Below are 18,543 nucleotides of genomic sequence, written 5' to 3' on the forward strand. Positions count from 1 at the left end.
CGCCCCAGCCAGCAATTGGTCATCATCACTTGCAGTTAAAGGGAAATGAAGGATCTGGTGGAAAGCAGAGCAGGGGCAATCAACCACCAAAGGAAATGTCTGTAGTCCCAAACAGAGAGACAGATGAGATGATCCAAGGAGATTACTGACTTGCTCCATAGGTAGAGGATAAAATGTTGAAGTGGACAGGTGTGAAATTGGGCAAAGCGCCTCAAAAACGAAGACCAGCCTCCCAGAACCCTCTTGGAAGAATGAATGGAGCATGAGAAAGGCAGGCAACTCACCGGTTAGTGGAAAACATTCAGAGGACTTTTAATCATCAGGCATGTAGGGGAGTGGTAGGGATAGCTGCACCCATCCCTACCCCTCCCCTACATGCCTGAAGATTAAAAGTCCTCCGAATGTTTTCCACTAACCGGTGAGTTGCCTGCTTTTCTTACGTTTGAAGTTTACATATCCTGGACCTTTGCAGTGCACCACACGGGAAGGATCCATCTTGGCAGCTTGTTAATCAGTGCGATACTGTGCTACAAGTAAGCGGGTCTTCATAACAGCAGCAGCGCTGCGTTGTTCTATTTGACTCACAGCAGGGAATAGTGCCCGTTTTTTTCCTTCTTTAAATTGTGACGCTGAATGGAGCATGACATTACCATCCACAAACAAGACACAACAGCACAAAGAGAGTTTATCCGGTGGCAGGAAAACCCAAACCAACCAACTTTCAAAAGTCATGCGGAGAAATTCCAAAGGATAACATGACGTCAGACATGACTTGGTTGATTTCATGATCCATCCAAATAGGTCAAGGGAATTAAAGGTGATTTGGAGACTAAACAGATTTTTCCCTCTGGACAGTGCCCTCACCAAAAGATCACTGAGCTAAGGCAAGGGTGGGAAATTAATTTTCCAGAAGGGAAAATTTTGCTCAATATTAGCATATTAAATACAATTAATAATAATCTAAACTAATAATTATTGCAATGGATATTTAGCAGAACTAAGTATCCTGTAAATGCAATATGAGCCCAGATGCAGCCCCCTATATACAGTGTGAGCCGACATGTAGGCCCCTATACAGTGTGCACACCTATATCCTGTCCACCGCCATTAACTTGAGAACGGCGGCAGCTATAGACATAAAAGTGGTGTCTAGGTATAGTAAAGTATCCATGCACTATGCAATGAAACCACCTATAGCACCACCTAGTGGTAAACAACGGAGTTAGCATTTTTATCTTGTAAACGGAACGAGATAGACAAAAAAAGTGAATTAAAAAATTGTAGGGCGTCATCAATTCAATACGAATCGACACCTTAACATTCAGAAATGCTATGATATGAAACCCATGACCCCCCCAAAACATTGAATGCTGGTCACACATATTGTCCGTGACGCCACCCACGGTTGTGGTGATATTGGTGACACCACCGCTGCTCTATTCGGGGATCCCGGGAGCGGTGACAGGGAGCAGCTTTGTTGTTAGTTCTCCCCTCCGTGGGTAGGGGGGTTGGTTGTCCCGGGGCCTGGTGATGGGGTAGGGATGGATGACAGGCGGGTTACGGGGCCTGGCGAGGTGCAGGGTTGCAGGGGCAGCACTGTGCTCCCTAGCTTGGATATGGGCTGGAGGAGCCCCTTTTGCCCGCAGGCTCTGGCCCTGGGAACTTTAGCCTTGGCAGTGACTGTGTTTCCCTCTCTCGGTTGGACGGTTGCCTTCTCACGGGACTTGGCTGCTGGGAAAGGGAGGTTCCCTTCGCTAACGGATTTGGCAAATTCACGGCGACTCCTAGCCTTGCCGGGGTCCGTAAGCCCCTGCCAGATGGTGCTGGCTTCTCTTTGCATACCGGTCCGGTACCGCCGGGCAACCGCCCGTCCACGGTCCTTGTGGTAAACTCCGATAGGCCACTCCTGCAGACGGTCACCACCGTCTGCCAACCTTGCTGATCTGTCCGGGCCACACACCCGGACCAACTTCAGTCTGCTCCCCTACCACTTTCCTTCCTTCCACTTTCAACTCTCAAACTCAACTGACTGCTTTTCCCGCCTCCAGGACTGTGAACTCCTCGGTGGGCGGGGCCAACCGCCTGGCCCACCCCCCTGGTGTGAACATCATCCCCTGGAGGAAGGCAACAAGGGTTTTTGTCTGACTTTGGTGTGCCTGACCGGGAGTGTGGGGTGTGTTTGTGTTGTTCTCTGTGGCCCCTGGCTTGTCCAGGGCGCCACATTCCCTCTTAGTAAAATGCAGACCGTCCGCGGGCTGCCCGTCCATCACCGGTTTTATTTTCACAACTAAAAAAGATAACGGTAAAACAGGGATTACAATTAAAATAACATCTTCCCACATCGGGAGGTACTCTTACTTAAAACATTGCAAACGGTGTTGGCTTCCGCTCTCTCCCACCCAAGCAACCTGGCCCTGATGCTGCCCCTAAGGAAACAGGCAGCACCCCTTGACCCCAGTCCTGCACAAGTTGCCCGAGCGGGTTTTGTCCTTTTCAGGGGACCCACGTCCATGGGGAACCCTCTGAAACCCCCAGAGGATCGCCACCGGTTCCGGTGGTGGCTGGGCCCCAGCCTGCTCCACTGCGGGCCCTTCCTCCAATCTGTCTCTCCGGAGGCGGCAACGGTGAAAGCCATAAAACATTTTTTTATTTACATGCCACAAGTTTGTGGTTGCCCTGCTAGTTCTCGGGCCTGTTCATAAGGAGTCCCTTATGTAAAACTTGTAGACAGTCCCCACGGGGACAACGGTGCCGGCAACGACCGGTCTCAATCAGGCTGACAATCAGGTGAACTTCCCATCAATTATTTACTTATCATTCGAAGAAACTTTAAACGGCACTCTGGTGGTCCCAACGGGGGACAATTGCAACGGTACTCCGCTGCCATCACTCGGATTCTTCGGCGTCGGCCTCATCCTCCGCCACCAGCCTATCAAACATGCAGTGACAGGCCTGCTGTGAAAGGGGTGCCCGGTATCCGTTTCCACCATTGCACGGGGTGTAATAAACCACCGGTTCTCCCACGTAGCGGAGACGTTCACTTGCCGCCTCACTTCCAGGGGTGGGCTCAGCACCGGAGCTGGAGTCACTATGACTTGTCTCTGCATCAGGCGGATTGCCACCAGCTGCCGCAGCCTCCCGGCTCCCAGTATCCAGCACATCAGATTCTTCTGCGGTAGTGTGGGGCAGTAGGTCAGGTGGGTTCACGCTGAGACGCCCCATAAGTAATGGTAAGGGCGATGCGTTGGTCGAGACTGGACCGGGCCCCTCAGCCGCAGTGGCCGGTCCTGGTAGGACATAGGGACGTGGGTCACCTGTCGGCTCCATCACATCTGTTCCCATCCCGTACATCGGGGCAGTCGCAATCAGCATCTCCACCTCATTGGTCCACTGCTCCATCATGAGGCATATCTGGTTCTGCTGGCGTTGGTTGAACTCTATTATTCTGGCCTTCATCCACTCCACGGTCCCGGGCTCGGGCACAGCGCCTGGCGCCATCCTGGCCGGGGCCTCTGATACGTCTTCACTAAGGGGCTGCGATCCTGGCGGTTCCCACAGGGGTGATTCAGGCCGGCTCCGCGTGTCTGCAGCCAGTCGGTCCGCCGAGGCGGATTGGCAGGGTATCGCTACCGGTTGAACGGGTAGCGGGCCTAGTGGCGGGGCGGCAGCAGGTAACACGGGTAGTGAGGGAGGAGGCAGGGCGAGCGGGGATGGACCGGGTCCCTCGGCCGCGATGACCGACCCACTAGGGGTACAGGGGCGTGGGTCACTCACCCTCCCTTCCAAATCCTCCTCCACCTTGCGTCTTCACATAGCAGCCACCACGTCCGCCATGTCGGTCTCCCACTCCTCCAGGAGGAGTTGCATGTGGGCTTGCAGACGGTTACTCAGCGGGGCGGTCCGGTCTCTCAGCCACATCGCCGTGCCGGGCGCGGAAGCGTCATCGTTGGTAGTCGGACTGTGCATCTTGGCAATAAGGTCTCCTAGGAACCCAGTATCGCCGCAGAGTCCTGACGTCCCTGCTTTTATAGCCGCCGGCTACATGCGGCCAGACGCCATCAGTCCCCCTTAGTCTCTTTCCAGCTCCTCCTCTTCAGGGGCGGGGTTTTGGCCTTCGCGCCTCTACTAGTCGAGGAGACGCTCGAGCGGGAATTCTTCGTGCCCAAGATGGCGGCTTCACAAATTTTTCGGCCGGACACCTCCGGCGGTCACACAAGGCGCACTTCCACCCGTTGGTAGAATGGTAGGATCCTGTTCGTGACGCCAAGTTGTCGCGGACGGAGGAGGGGACACTGCACTCTCCCACTGCTCGGGTCCGGCCGCTGCTGCTGCGGCTGCTGCTGCTCGGTGGTGGCTCGAGCGGTGGGCCGGATCCCGGGGACTCGAGCGGCGCTCCTCGCCCGTGAGTGAAAAGGGTGTTTGATTGTGGGGATTGGATATTGTCCGTGACGCCACCCACGGTTGTGGTGATATTGGTGACACAACCGCTGCTCTAGACGGGGATCCCGGGAGCGGTGACAGGGAGCAGCTTTGTTGTTAGTTCTCCCCTCCGTGGGTAGGGGGGTTGGTTGTCCTGGGGCCCGGTGATGAGGTAGGGATGGATGACAGGCGGGTTACGGGGCCTGGCGAGGTGCAGGGTCGCGGGGGCAGCGCTGTGCCGCACGGCACGGAGGTACTCACTCAGCCAATGATGAGGACACAGTTCTCGGTAAAACACACGGCTGGATGGACGGGTCCCACAGACGGTTGCGGTTTTGTTTCTCCCGGCAGGTTGATGGTGACTGCCTTTCCCTGCACCTGTGTACTGTAAACGGTCCCAATGGGTTCCCACCGGTAACCCACTCCCCAGCTTGGATATGGGTTGGAGGAGCCCCTTTTGCCCGCAGGCTCTGGCCCTGGGAACTTTAGCCTTGGCGGTGACTGTGTTTCCCTCTCTCGGTTGGACAGTTGCCTTCTCACGGGACTTGGCTGCTGGGAAACCCAGGAGGTTCCCTTCGCTAACGGATTTGGCAAATTCACGGCGACTCCTAGCCTTACCGGGGTCCGTAAGCCCCTGCCAGATGGTGCTGGCTTCTCTTTGCATACCGGTCCAGTACCGCCGGGCCACCGCCCGTCCACGGTCCTTGTGGTAAACTCCGATAGGCCACTCCTACAGACGGTCACCACCGTCTGCCAACCTTGCTGATCTGTCCGGGCCACACACCCGGACCAACTTCAGTCTGCTCCCCTACCACTTTCCTTCCTTCCACTTTCAACTCTCAAACTCAACTGACTGCTTTTCCTGCCTCCAGGACTGTGAACTCCTCGGTGGGCGGGGCCAACCACCTGGCCCACCCCCCTGGTGTGAACATCAGCCCCTGGAGGAAGGCAACAAGGGTTTTTGTCTGACTTTGGTGTGCCTGACCGGGAGTGTGGGGTGCGTTTGTGTTGTTCTCTGTGGCCCCTGGCTTGGCCAGGGCGCCACACATACACCTGCTGTTTAATGTGACCTCACAGAAAGAAGTCCAATGGGGTCAGGTCAGGTGAGCGTGGAGGCCACTCCCCGCAGCCACCATACCCAATGATTTGTATGAAGGTCACCATGAGGTATCGCTTCACATCTGTAGGCTTGTGAGTTTTACACATTCTAATCATAGCATTTCTGTATGCAAGGTGTCGAATCGTATTGAATTGATGATGCACTACAACTTTGCAATTCACTTTTTTTCTCTATCTCATTCCGTTTGAGATAAAAATGCTAGCTCCGTTGTTTTCCACCAGGTGGCGCTATATGTCGTTTCATTGCGTAGCGCATGGATACTTTACTATACCTAGACACCACTTCTATGCCTATAGCTGCCGCTGTTCTCAACTTAATGGCGGTGAACAGGAAGTGGGTGGACACACTGTTTATAGTGTGAGTGCACACACAGCCCCCTAAATACCGTATGAGCCCCTACACGGTCCCTCTATATACAAAATGAGCCCCCACAAACTTTTGGTGAGCACCTATGTGGCTGAAAGCATTTACAATTTTAGGAAAAGAGAATGCTTGCATCCTTAATGACCTCAACTAGATGTGGACAGAAGAAAACTGTTTAATCGGACAGAAAGGTGAACTTTTCCTTCACTTGGAGGATGTCTTTCACTGCCAAAATAAGGTCCTGCATAACTGAAAATAGATTAGAATCCTGCTTGAACTCAGAGTCAGAGGTGTCCCCTGGGCATTTAGACTTAGTAGGGGAAGAAGTGGCTTCATCTGCTGTGGCTTTTTGCTAGGATTGTTCTGGGGAGGTCAATGAGGATCTGTGGAAAGAGATCCTATGTCTCTTGGGAAAGTGTCTGTAGGGTCGGCTGGGGAAGGCTCAGGAAGTAGCAGGAGACATTTGGATAAGAGAGCACTGATGAGCAAGGTAGGCTGGCAAGAACTCAAGGGATTTTAGTTTACATTTTGAGAAGATGGCCAGGTTACCTAAGGCCTAGGTCAAAGATGTGACCCATTTTCGGGTAGTGGATTCAAGGGTCCTGAGCAGAGGGAGGTTATGGCTAGAGATGAGCGAACCGGTCCCGGTTCGGCTCGAGGTCGGTTCGCCGAACGGAGGTCCCGTTCGAGTTCGGTTCGTCGAACGTTCGACGAACCGAACTCGAACTGCATAGGAAACAATGGCAGGCAATCACAAACACATAAAAACACCTAGAAAACACCCTCAAAGGTGTCCAAAAGGTGACAAACAACTCACAACACAACACAAACACATGGGAAAGTGACAAGGACATATACTCATGCGAAAACAAAACAGCTGGACAAGGAAAAAGAGGAGGACACACAGATATAGGCATGGCACGTCCTTCTAAAGTCATGTAAAACACCGCAAGGTGACTCCAAGCGGAGTCTCCCTTTTTTCCAAAAATTGGGCCCCACACACACCCACCCCTTCAGTGGCAGCAGTTGTGCCCCAGTTGTACACTTCACAGCTAGATTTGCATCAAGCACATTCAAAAATACGCCATTCTTATCCGTCCCCAGGATGACACCGGGGTAGGTAGCAAAGTCTTTCCTGATCCCAGCTCTGTTCATCTTGGCTTCTTTTAAAAACACATCAAGCAAGGGTTACTCCAAGCGGAGTCTCCCTTTTTTCCAAAAATTGGGCCCCACACACACCCACCCCTTCAGTGGCAGCAGTTGTGGCCCAGTTGTACACTTCACAGCTAGATTTGCATCAAGCACATTCAAAAATACGCCATTCTTATCCGTCCCCAGGATGACACCGGGGTAGGTAGCAAAGTCTTTCCTGATCCCAGCTCTGTTCATCTTGGCTTCTTTTAAAAACACATCAAGCAAAGGTTACTCCAAGCGGAGTCTCCCTTTTTTCCAAAAATTGGGCCCCACACACACCCACCCCTTCAGTGGCAGCAGTTGTGCCCCAGTTGTACACTTCACAGCTAGATTTGCATCAAGCACATTCAAAAATACGCCATTCTTATCCGTCCCCAGGATGACACCGGGGTAGGTAGCAAAGTCTTTCCTGATCCCAGCTCTGTTCATCTTGGCTTATTTTAAAAACACATCAAGCAAGGGTTACTCCAAGCGGAGTCTCCCTTTTTTCCAAAAATTGGGCCCCACACACACCCACCCCTTCAGTGGCAGCAGTTGTGCCCCAGTTGTACACTTCACAGCTAGATTTGCATCAAGCACATTCAAAAATACGCCATTCTTATCCGTCCCCAGGATGACACCGGGGTAGGTAGCAAAGTCTTTCCTGATCCCAGCTCTGTTCATCTTGGCTTCTTTTAAAAACACATCAAGCAAGGGTTACTCCAAGCGGAGTCTCTCTTTTTTCCAAAAATTGGGCCCCACACACACCCACCCCTTCAGTGGCAGCAGTTGTGCCCCAGTTGTACACTTCACAGCTAGATTTGCATCAAGCACATTCAAAAATACGCCATTCTTATCCGTCCCCAGGATGACACCGGGGTAGGTAGCAAAGTCTTTCCTGATCCCAGCTCTGTTCATCTTGGCTTCTTTTAAAAACACATCAAGCAAGGGTTACTCCAAGCGGAGTCTCCCTTTTTTCCAAAAATTGGGCCCCACACACACCCACCCCTTCAGTGGCAGCAGTTGTGCCCCAGTTGTACACTTCACAGCTAGATTTGCATCAAGCACATTCAAAAATACGCCATTCTTATCCGTCCCCAGGATGACACCGGGGTAGGTAGCAAAGTCTTTCCTGATCCCAGCTCTGTTCATCTTGGCTTCTTTTAAAAACACATCAAGCAAGGGTTACTCCAAGCGGAGTCTCCCTTTTTTCCAAAAATTGGGCCCCACACACACCCACCCCTTCAGTGGCAGCAGTTGTGGCCCAGTTGTACACTTCACAGCTAGATTTGCATCAAGCACATTCAAAAATACGCCATTCTTATCCGTCCCCAGGATGACACCGGGGTAGGTAGCAAAGTCTTTCCTGATCCCAGCTCTGTTCATCTTGGCTTATTTTAAAAACACATCAAGCAAGGGTTACTCCAAGCGGAGTCTCCCTTTTTTCCAAAAATTGGGCCCCACACACACCCACCCCTTCAGTGGCAGCAGTTGTGCCCCAGTTGTACACTTCACAGCTAGATTTGCATCAAGCACATTCAAAAATACGCCATTCTTATCCGTCCCCAGGATGACACCGGGGTAGGTAGCAAAGTCTTTCCTGATCCCAGCTCTGTTCATCTTGGCTTATTTTAAAAACACATCAAGCAAGGGTTACTCCAAGCGGAGTCTCCCTTTTTTCCAAAAATTGGGCCCCACACACACCCACCCCTTCAGTGGCAGCAGTTGTGCCCCAGTTGTACACTTCACAGCTAGATTTGCATCAAGCACATTCAAAAATACGCCATTCTTATCCGTCCCCAGGATGACACCGGGGTAGGTAGCAAAGTCTTTCCTGATCCCAGCTCTGTTCATCTTGGCTTCTTTTAAAAACACATCAAGCAAGGGTTACTCCAAGCGGAGTCTCCCTTTTTTCCAAAAATTGGGCCCCACACACACCCACCCCTTCAGTGGCAGCAGTTGTGGCCCAGTTGTACACTTCACAGCTAGATTTGCATCAAGCACATTCAAAAATACGCCATTCTTATCCGTCCCCAGGATGACACCGGGGTAGGTAGCAAAGTCTTTCCTGATCCCAGCTCTGTTCATCTTGGCTTCTTTTAAAAACACATCAAGCAAGGGTTACTCCAAGCGGAGTCTCCCTTTTTTCCAAAAATTGGGCCCCACACACACCCACCCATTCAGTGGCAGCAGTTGTGCCCCAGTTGTACACTTCACAGCTAGATTTGCATCAAGCACATTCAAAAATACGCCATTCTTATCCGTCCCCAGGATGACACCGGGGTAGGTAGCAAAGTCTTTCCTGATCCCAGCTCTGTTCATCTTGGCTTCTTTTAAAAACACATCAAGCAAGGGTTACTCCAAGTGGAGTCTCCCTTTTTTCCAAAAATTGGGCCACACAGACACCCCATCAGTGGCAGCACCTGTGCCCTAGTTGCAAACAGGATGTTTTGATTTGCATCAAGCACATTCCAAATCCACAAGCATTTACTCTCCCCAGGATGACACAGGGGTAGTAAATTCCTTCTGGATCCATGACTTGTTCATTTTGATGAACGTCAGTCTGTCCACATTGTCACTGGACAGACGCGTGCGCTTATCGGTCAGCACACACCCAGCAGCACTGAAGACACGTTCAGAGACAACGCTGGCAGCTGGACACGACAAAATCTCCAAGGCGTAACTGGAGAGCTCTGGCCATTTTTCTAGATTTGAAGCCCAAAAGGAGCAAGGCTCCATTTGCAAAGTCATGGCATCGATGTTCATTTGGAGATACTCCTGTATCATCCTCTCCAGCCGTTGACTATGTGTCAGACTTGTTGTCTCTGGTGGCCTTGCAAAAGAGGGTCTAAAAAAATTATGAAAAGATTCCATAAAATTGCTGTTACCAGCACCAGATACGGTCCTACTGGTACGGGTAGACTGTTGAAGATGACGAGACCGTCCCATGTTTGTCAAGTTACAACTGGGAGATTCCCTCCCTGCACCTGCACGGTTGTTTGGTGGAAAAGCCGAGCTAAGATCGAGTAACAGCTTCTGCTGATACTCCTGCATACGTGCGTCCCTTTCTATGGCTGGAATTATGTCACAAAATTTGGACTTGTACCGGGGATCTAATAGTGTGGCAATCCAGTAGTCATCATCACTTCTAATTTTGACAATACGAGGGTCATGTTGGAGGTAGTGCAGCAAGAAGGCGCTCATGTGTCTTGCGCAGCCATGCGGACCAAGTCCACGCTGTGTTTGTGGCATAGAGGTGCTACCCGTTCTTTCTTCCTCTGACATCTCCCCCCAACCTCTTTCAACTGAAATTTGACCAAGGTCTCCCTCATCCGCTGAGTCTTCCATGTCCATGGACAGGTCGTCCTCCATTTCTTCATGTTCTCCTGCACCTTCCTCAACATTTCGCCTGCTACTATGCTCCCTTGTCGATCCCTGTCCCCCATGGTCCCATGCCTGCTGCGTTGGTGATGATGAACGTCTGGACCTTGGTGATGTTGTTGTCCCTTGCGCATATGAATCCTCCTGTAGTTCCTCCCCTTCATGTTGTCCCACCCCCTGACTCCGAATAGTGTTTAGCGTGTGCTCCAGCATGTAAATGACTGGAATCGTCATGCTGATAATGGCATTGTCAGCGCTAAACATATTCGTCGCCATGTCGAAACTGTGCAGAAGGGTGCATAGGTCCTTGATCTGAGACCACTCCATCAGGGTGATCTGCCCCACCTCTGCATCTCGTTGGCCCAGGCTATACGTCATGACGTATTGCACCAGGGCTCTGCGGTGCTGCCACAGTCGCTGTAACATGTGGAGAGTTGAATTCCAGCGTGTCGCCACATCGCATTTCAGGCGATGAACCGGCAGGCCGAAAGACTTCTGGAGCGATGCAAGTCGCTCAGCTGCGGCGCTTGAACGGCGGAAGTGAGCAGACAGTTTTCGTGCCCTGTTCAGAAGGCCATCTAGGCCGGGATAGTGTGTTAAAAATTGCTGGACGACAAGGTTCAACACGTGAGCCATACAAGGTACGTGTGTCACCTTGCCCAGGCGAAGGGCCGCACCCAGGTTTGCAGCATTGTCGCACACGGCCTTACCAGGCTGCAGGTTGAGTGGAGACAACCATTTATTAAACTCGGACCGCAGAGCTGACCACAACTCTTCAGCTGTGTGACTCTTATTCCCAAGACATGTCAAGCTAAAGACCGCCTGATGCCGTTGCGCTCTGCTGCCAGCATAGTAATGAGGGGTGCGTGATTCCTTCTGCGCAGTGAGAACGCTGGTGGCCTGACCAGGCAGGCTTGGGGCGGAGGTGGAGGACCCAGATGAGGTGGAGGATGCAGAAGCAGTGGCGGAACTTGGACAGACAGAGGATTGACACACAAGTGTTGGGGACGGCAAGACTTGTGCAGCAGACCCTTCACCATCTATCACCATAGTTACCCAGTGCCCAGTCAGCGACATGTAACGTCCCTGTCCATGCTTACTGGTCCAAGTATCGGTGGTGAAATGCACCCGTTCACACACAGAGTTTCTCAAGGAAGCGGTGATGTTGTGTGCGACATGCTGGTGTAGCGCGGGCACACCTTTCTTAGAGAAGTAGTGGCGACTAGGCAACTGGTACTGGGGCACAGCGACAGACATAAGGTCTCTAAAATCCTGTGTGTCCACTAGGCGGAAAGGCAGCATTTCGGTAGCCAACAGCTTACAGAGGGATAGAGTCAACCTCTTAGCTTTGTCATGGGTCGCAGGAAGTGGCCTTTTATTTGACCACATCTGAGGGACAGAGATCTGGCTGCTGTGTGTAGACGGTGTTGAGTAGGGTGTCCCTGGAAAAATGCAGGTTTGTGAGGAAAGTGCAGGCGGAGACATGATGTTGCCTTCATCCAACGTTGGTGCTATCGATGTCTGAGAGAGCTGTACACACTCACTTGTTTCCCCTTCCAAACCAACTGACGACCTACCAAGCAAACTGCCTGTTGCGGTTACAGTGGTGGAAGTTGTGCGTGGAAAAACAGGTGTGACAGCTGTCCCCACAGTCCTAGAAGATGAAGAGCTTGCGGATGCACTGGAAGGGGCAGGCGGTGGATGGTTCGCTCCGCTAGGCCGCATTGCAGCACAGTGAGCTTCCCACCGGGACCTATGATATTTATTCATGTGACGATTCATGGAAGAAGTTGTCAAACTGCTGAGGTTTTGACCTCTACTAAGAGAATCATGACAAAGTTTACAGATCACATAATTTGGGCGATCTTTTTCTATGTCAAAAAAGGACCAGGCTAGGCAAGGCTTAGAGGCCATGCGACCTGTTGATCCACCCCGAATAATGCTCATAGGCAGAGTGGTGGCTGAGGATGCAGTTGTAGACGTGCTACCAGTGCTCCGACTCTGTCCAGGAAGGCGCAAGGTAACTTCGTCGTCGGTTGCATCCTCCTCCACCGCCTCTTTTGACCTCCTCGAGTGTCTGACTGTGGGTTGACAGTAGGTGGGATCTAGAACTTCATCATCAATTGTTGTGTTTGCACTCCCCTCCCCCTCAGACCGAGCCTCTTCTTGCCCTGACCGAATATTTAAGTTGTCATCCCAATTTGGTATCTGCGTCTCATCTTCATCAGTATGTTCCTCATTGTCTATAACCACAGGTGTTACAGTTTGTGACAAAGGGTCAACATTATGCTCAGAAACTTGGTCCTCACGGCCTGAATCAGAGTCACAAAGGTTCTGGGCATCACTGCAGACCATTTCCTGTTCTGTACTCACTGTAGCTTAGGAGCAGACCTCTGATTCCCAGGCTATAGTGTGACTGAACAGCTCTGCAGACTCAGCCATCTCAGTTCCACCATACTGTGCAGGGCTGATGGAGACTTCAGAGCTGGGAGAAAGCAAGTTTGATTGGGATGACAACTTAGAGGACTGGTGTTTGTTGGATGCGGAACTTGAAGTGGCTGAGAGGGCACTTGTTGGACCACTTGAGATCCATTCAAGCATTTTCCTTTTTTGGCCATCATCTACCTTTGTTCCTGTTGTTCGTGTCCGTAAAAAAGGGAGCACATCGGATTGTCCACGGTAAGTAGTAGACATCTTACTTTTGCTGGTAGATGGTCTATCTTCAGCAGATGATAATGGAGCTTTGCCACCTTCCCCACGGACAAACCCTTTTTTTCCTTTTCCACCACGCCTCTTCCCCTTTCCACCAGCATCTGTCATTTTGACACTCATGTTGATTGCGACAAGATTGCGCACTTAAAATGTGGTATTAAAAATTGAGAGGTGGTGTAGATTGCAGCGGTGGTCTAGCTTTATTAACAGCTGAATAATAAAGAATAATTATCCCTAACAATGCAACTACGGCCCTTAAAGTGGCAGCAGTGTTTGCTAGTATAATGGCTTAGTTATAATGATTTGGAGTGTGCAATGCAGGTAGAGGTGCTGCAAATGTCTTTGCACTAGTGGGACTATAGCAAAGTCCAATAGCCACGCTTAGGATGCCACTAGGTACACTGAGTGTTTGCTAGTATAATGGCTTAGTTATCATGAGTTGGAGTGTGCAATGCAGGCAGACGCGCTCTGCAAATGTCTTTGCACTAGTGTGACTATAGCAAAGTCCAATAGCCACGTATAGGATGCCACTAGGTACACTGAGTGTTTGCTAGTATAATGGCTTAGTTATCATGAGTTGGAGTGTGCAATGCAGGCAGACGCGCTCTGCAAATGTCTTTGCACTAGTGTGACTATAGCAAAGTCCAATAGCCACGTATAGGATGCCACTAGGTACACTGAGTGTTTGCTAGTATAATGGCTTAGTTATCATGAGTTGGAGTGTGCAATGCAGGTAGAGGTGCTGCAAATGTCTTTGCACTAGTGTGACTATAGCAAAGTCCAATAGCCACGTATAGGATGCCACTAGGTACACTGAGTGTTTGCTAGTATAATGGCTTAGTTATCATGAGTTGGAGTGTGCAATGCAGGTAGAGGTGCTGCAAATGTCTTTGCACTAGTGGGACTATAGCAAAGTCCAATAGCCACGTATAGGATGCCACTAGGTACACTGAGTGTTTGCTAGTATAATGGCTTAGTTATCATGAGTTGGAGTGTGCAGAGGACAGGAGGGTACAGTGCCAGGATTTTGGGGCTCTGGGTAGAGGAATGGAAGCCTGCCTTTCTATCCCTCCTAATAGGGAAATGCAGGGAGGAAATCCCTGACCTTGGCTACACAGACGCTGGCGCTGTTTTCAGGACCTGTCACCTTAACTCTGACCCTGCCGGTTTGAGCCCTTAAAAGGACTGCTAGAAAGTGCTCTCCCTATGCTGTCCAGCGCTGTGTATGGAGCGCATATAGCTGTATCAGCGATAGGACAAAGGACGGAGCTGCGACAGTGATGTCTGACACCAAAGACGCAGAAGAGATAATGGCGTCCTGGAGGAAAATGTCCGTTTTTATAATGCAGGGACATGTGACATGGACATCCTATCACACATGCCGTTGCTTCTCTGGCTAAAAGTCCACTTAGCTGTGTGTGTGTCTGGGATTGGCTGACATGCTGGCCCGCCCCACTACACGCGCGCGCTTAGGGAAGGAAGACAAGAAAAAAAAAAAAAAATGGCGATCGCCATTATAGAAACAGCAGTGATCTGAAGGCGCTGTTCACGCACACTATACACTGAAATGTCATAATAGTGTGATTCACAGAGTGACTTACACTATTACAGCAGAAACCAAGCTAGGATTTAGCTGGTTTTTTGCTGCTAGAACCGTTCTCGAACGTTTCTAGAACTATCGAGCTTTTGCAAAAAGCTCGAGTTCTAGTTCGATCTAGAACATGCCCCAAAATCACTCGAGCCTAGAACTGGAGAACCACGAACCACGAACCGCGCTCAACTCTAGTTATGGCACAAAGTGCAGAGGGAATCTGGCTAAACGCACAGTAAGTGTTTGTCAGAGCACAATCAAATGAAATAAATGACCAATGCGATGGAGGCTGCCTGGGTCCAGAAGGGCGCTTACTGGTACCCAGGACAGTTTAGGCGCTAAAAGCCCACGGGAGAAAAGGACCAAGCCATCCAGGATGTGAGACAAAGGTTGCAGCATAGCCACAAGTGAAGCTACCGCCTCGATTAGTTGGGCATCCAGCCGGCACCGCACCCTAACTACGGATGTTGGTGTGGGATTCATGAAAGGAAGAAAAGGCTATGTACTAACAGAAGGAGCCAAAAGGACATCACTGCTGTAAGAAGGTAACAAAAAGAGATCTCCAATGGGGAAGGGGACATAGGAGCATACAAAGGAGAGGTAACCCCCCAAAAAAGGCAAAAAATTCGCAGGGTGGGAAGAGAAGTGGGAAAATGCTTCCATACCTGTTAGCTACAAAGCTCGAGAAATAGAAACGCTGGTTGGTGTTCAGACGTAGATTGCTGTCTTGGATAAAACGTTCCTGTTCTTTGAAGGCTCGAATGACATTTACTCCTTGGAGTGTTTCATTGAAGTGAGTGTATAGAGGTGACTTACTGATTGCATCAAGACGCTTCAGCTGCCGGGACGTGGCAACATAAAATCTCTGGAAAGAAGATGAGGTGTGTAAAAACTTTTGGCAACAAAATTTTTGCTTTACAGAACCATAAAACTAAACTCATAATGAAAAGTATAATGCTTTTAAAGAGAACCTGCCACCAGTTTCATGATGGCCAAACTAGGAGAGGCATGATATATATGCACATTCTGCGCAATTTTTCAGGGGACTTTACCTGATGAACTAGATGGAGTCACCTGAAAGGTTGCACAGAATGTGCAGACACTGAACTTACACCTGGATAGTGTCTCTTTCAATTCAAAAAGCTATGAATCGTACTGCGGTTGAACTAGTAATTTGCTCCTTTTTAGTGGCTTCAGTATTTATGCCTTATTCTATATGAATATTTGGACCACTTTTAAAGGGAACATGTGCTATCCCTATGCTAATTAGGACTTTGACTAGTCGTAGGGGCGTTATTTTCGCAGGCTAGTTGGCCCTCTTTCCTTGTTACCATGCCCTTGTGGGTGTGATAACAAATTCCATGAGCCAGCGTCACCAACAGCTCATGTAAATCTCGCGCATGCGCGCAGCTCGTTTCTGCTGCATCAGTGCACCTTTGAAGACAGGTGTACGCTTCTCGGCTTTATTAGACGCTCTGCCTTTGACCAGGATTTCAGAAGTTGTGTACGTGAGCCAACTTATGAACTTCCAGTCATGCGCAGCATGCCTAATGAAGCCGGGAAGCGTCCACCGTGCTTCTGAGGCGGTTGAAATGAGCTGCGCACATGCACAAGATTTCCATGAGCTGACCGTGACACCGCCGACTCGTGGAAATCATGTTATCATGCCCACAGAGTCATGATATCATGGAAAGAGAGACGACTAGTCTGGGGAATCAATGCCCATTTGATTACTTAAAAGCCCTAATTAGCATAGGGAAAGCGAGGTTTTTAAGTCATTGATATTAGTAAATAGTGTTATACAGGGCTCTTAAAAGGGCTTCCATGGACAGAGTGTACTCTGCTTAGCAGGTCCCGTTAAAACCCTGGCCTTCACTCTTTGACCCCTCAGCAGAGTGTATACATATATTCCTTACCTGTAGGAAGAAGTAAAGTAAGCCTAATGGTACAAAGGCCACAGCAGCAAGAGGTGTCGCTATTGCAATGACCAGCAGGATTTCCAGTATAGTCAAGCTCATTATTATAAACAACATTAACATCTGAGGGATGATATTGTCTATAGTGTCCATCTCCTTAGCAAAACGATTAGTCAGGTTTCCACTGGGGGTTCGTTCAAAAAAGCTCAGCGGGCTCCGCAGGATGCTGTGCAGGAGGTTAGAGTGAAGCTGGCGAGACACCGACACACCACCAATAATTGTAGTAGCCGACGCTATAAAAATACCTAAAGCTGTAAGAAAAAAGAATAAAACAGTGAAATTAGTTAACACTAAATCAATACCAACCTCAGAGAAAAATCATTCAGCAATGTCATATAGCCCCCCTAAATAAATACATTTGTGAAATTGCATAGATATTATTGTTTTGTAGGTCATAGAAAGAAAATCACATGATGACAAGAAAAGCATCAGATAAGGTAGCTCCACAATGAAAGGTCCCTTATCTAAGCATCTAGGACCTCTGGGAATATGGTGGGATCAGGGGCGTAACAATCGCAGTCGCAGTGATCGTCACCGGGCCCTGGATGTGTGTCTGAGGGCATGCATCCAGCTAAAATATATTGCAGCACAGAGACTCATTGGGTCCCTGCACTGCGATGTGCCGGCCACCAATTAAGGCCATAAATATTCACTGCTCCCCACGCCCATAATCCCGGGTGTGGTGAGCAGAGAATATGCTGGCACCAGGTAGTTGACCATCCTACAAGTGGGAGGATAGTGACGTCATGCGCTGCACCGTTTACACGGTGGTCAGTTGCAGCATGCCATCATCGGAGGAGGACAATGGGGGAAGGTGAGGAAAATAGTTTTTAATACATTTTTTTTTTTTTTACCACGATCCAGCCAGGATAGGGATATAAACCAGGCTGGGGCCATTATAGGGACATGTGTACTAGGATGAGTACATTATGGAGACATGTATACTAGGATGGGGCTATTATGGGCACATGTACTGTATACCAGGATGGCGCCATTAGGGTCTGTGCACACGTGTGCTTTTTTTCTTGCTTTTTAAACTGCACTGTGTCAATGACAAAATGCATGCGTTTTGCTTCCCCAGCAAAATCGTTGCCTAAACAAATGCAGCATGTCACTTCTTCATTGCGTTTTGGCTGCATTTTCCACCCATTGACTTCTCAATCTCAAAACGCAGTGTTTAAAACGCGGCAAAAATGTGGCAAAAACGCATGAAAAATGTTTTTACCATGTTTTTTGTCAAACACAGTGTTTACATTTGTCAAAATGCTGCAGTTTAGTTGTCAAGCCAGTAGGCAGACGTGCGGACATAGCCTTATGGGGGTATGTAAACCAGGATGGGGCCATTATGGGGACATCTATACAAGGATAGGGCCATGAAGGGGATATCTATACTAGGATGGGGACATATATACCAGGATGGGGCCATTATGGGAACATATATACCAGGATGGGGCCATGATGGGGACATATATACCAGTATATAGCCATGACAAGGTCATATACAAGGACATATTTACCAGGAAATGGTCCAGGATGGGGGCCATAAGTATAGAAGGGGGGTCAGTACTACACAATTAAGGGGGAGGGGGGGCAACTCATATTTTTTTTAGGATTTAGAATGCTACAAGGCCCCATACATCTGACGAACATGTGTGGGGGGGGGCAGGCTCAAACTTTGCACCGGACTCTAGTTATGCCACTGGGTGGGATTAGAGTTCAATGGAGACTGTCAGCACCAAAATGACTGTTCAAACCATGCAAATGAGCTTGGTGCACTGTTGATGTGGCCAAACAGTGCAGTACACCTT

At 49.8% G+C, this 18,543-nt stretch overlaps 1 protein-coding gene across 1 annotated transcript in view; it reads right to left on the reverse strand.

Moving 5' to 3' along the window:
* LOC142245329 (multidrug resistance-associated protein 1-like) overlaps positions 1 to 18,543 on the reverse strand; it is a 170,706-nt gene that overhangs the window by 18,060 nt on the left and 134,103 nt on the right. Inside the window, 2 exon segments of the mRNA XM_075317959.1 lie at positions 15,425 to 15,624; positions 16,676 to 16,986. Coding sequence (XP_075174074.1) covers positions 15,425 to 15,624; positions 16,676 to 16,986 — 511 coding nt within the window.

The sequence above is a fragment of the Anomaloglossus baeobatrachus genome, chromosome 7 (genome assembly GCF_048569485.1).
Source record: "Anomaloglossus baeobatrachus isolate aAnoBae1 chromosome 7, aAnoBae1.hap1, whole genome shotgun sequence".
Classification (NCBI taxonomy): domain Eukaryota; kingdom Metazoa; phylum Chordata; class Amphibia; order Anura; family Aromobatidae; genus Anomaloglossus; species Anomaloglossus baeobatrachus.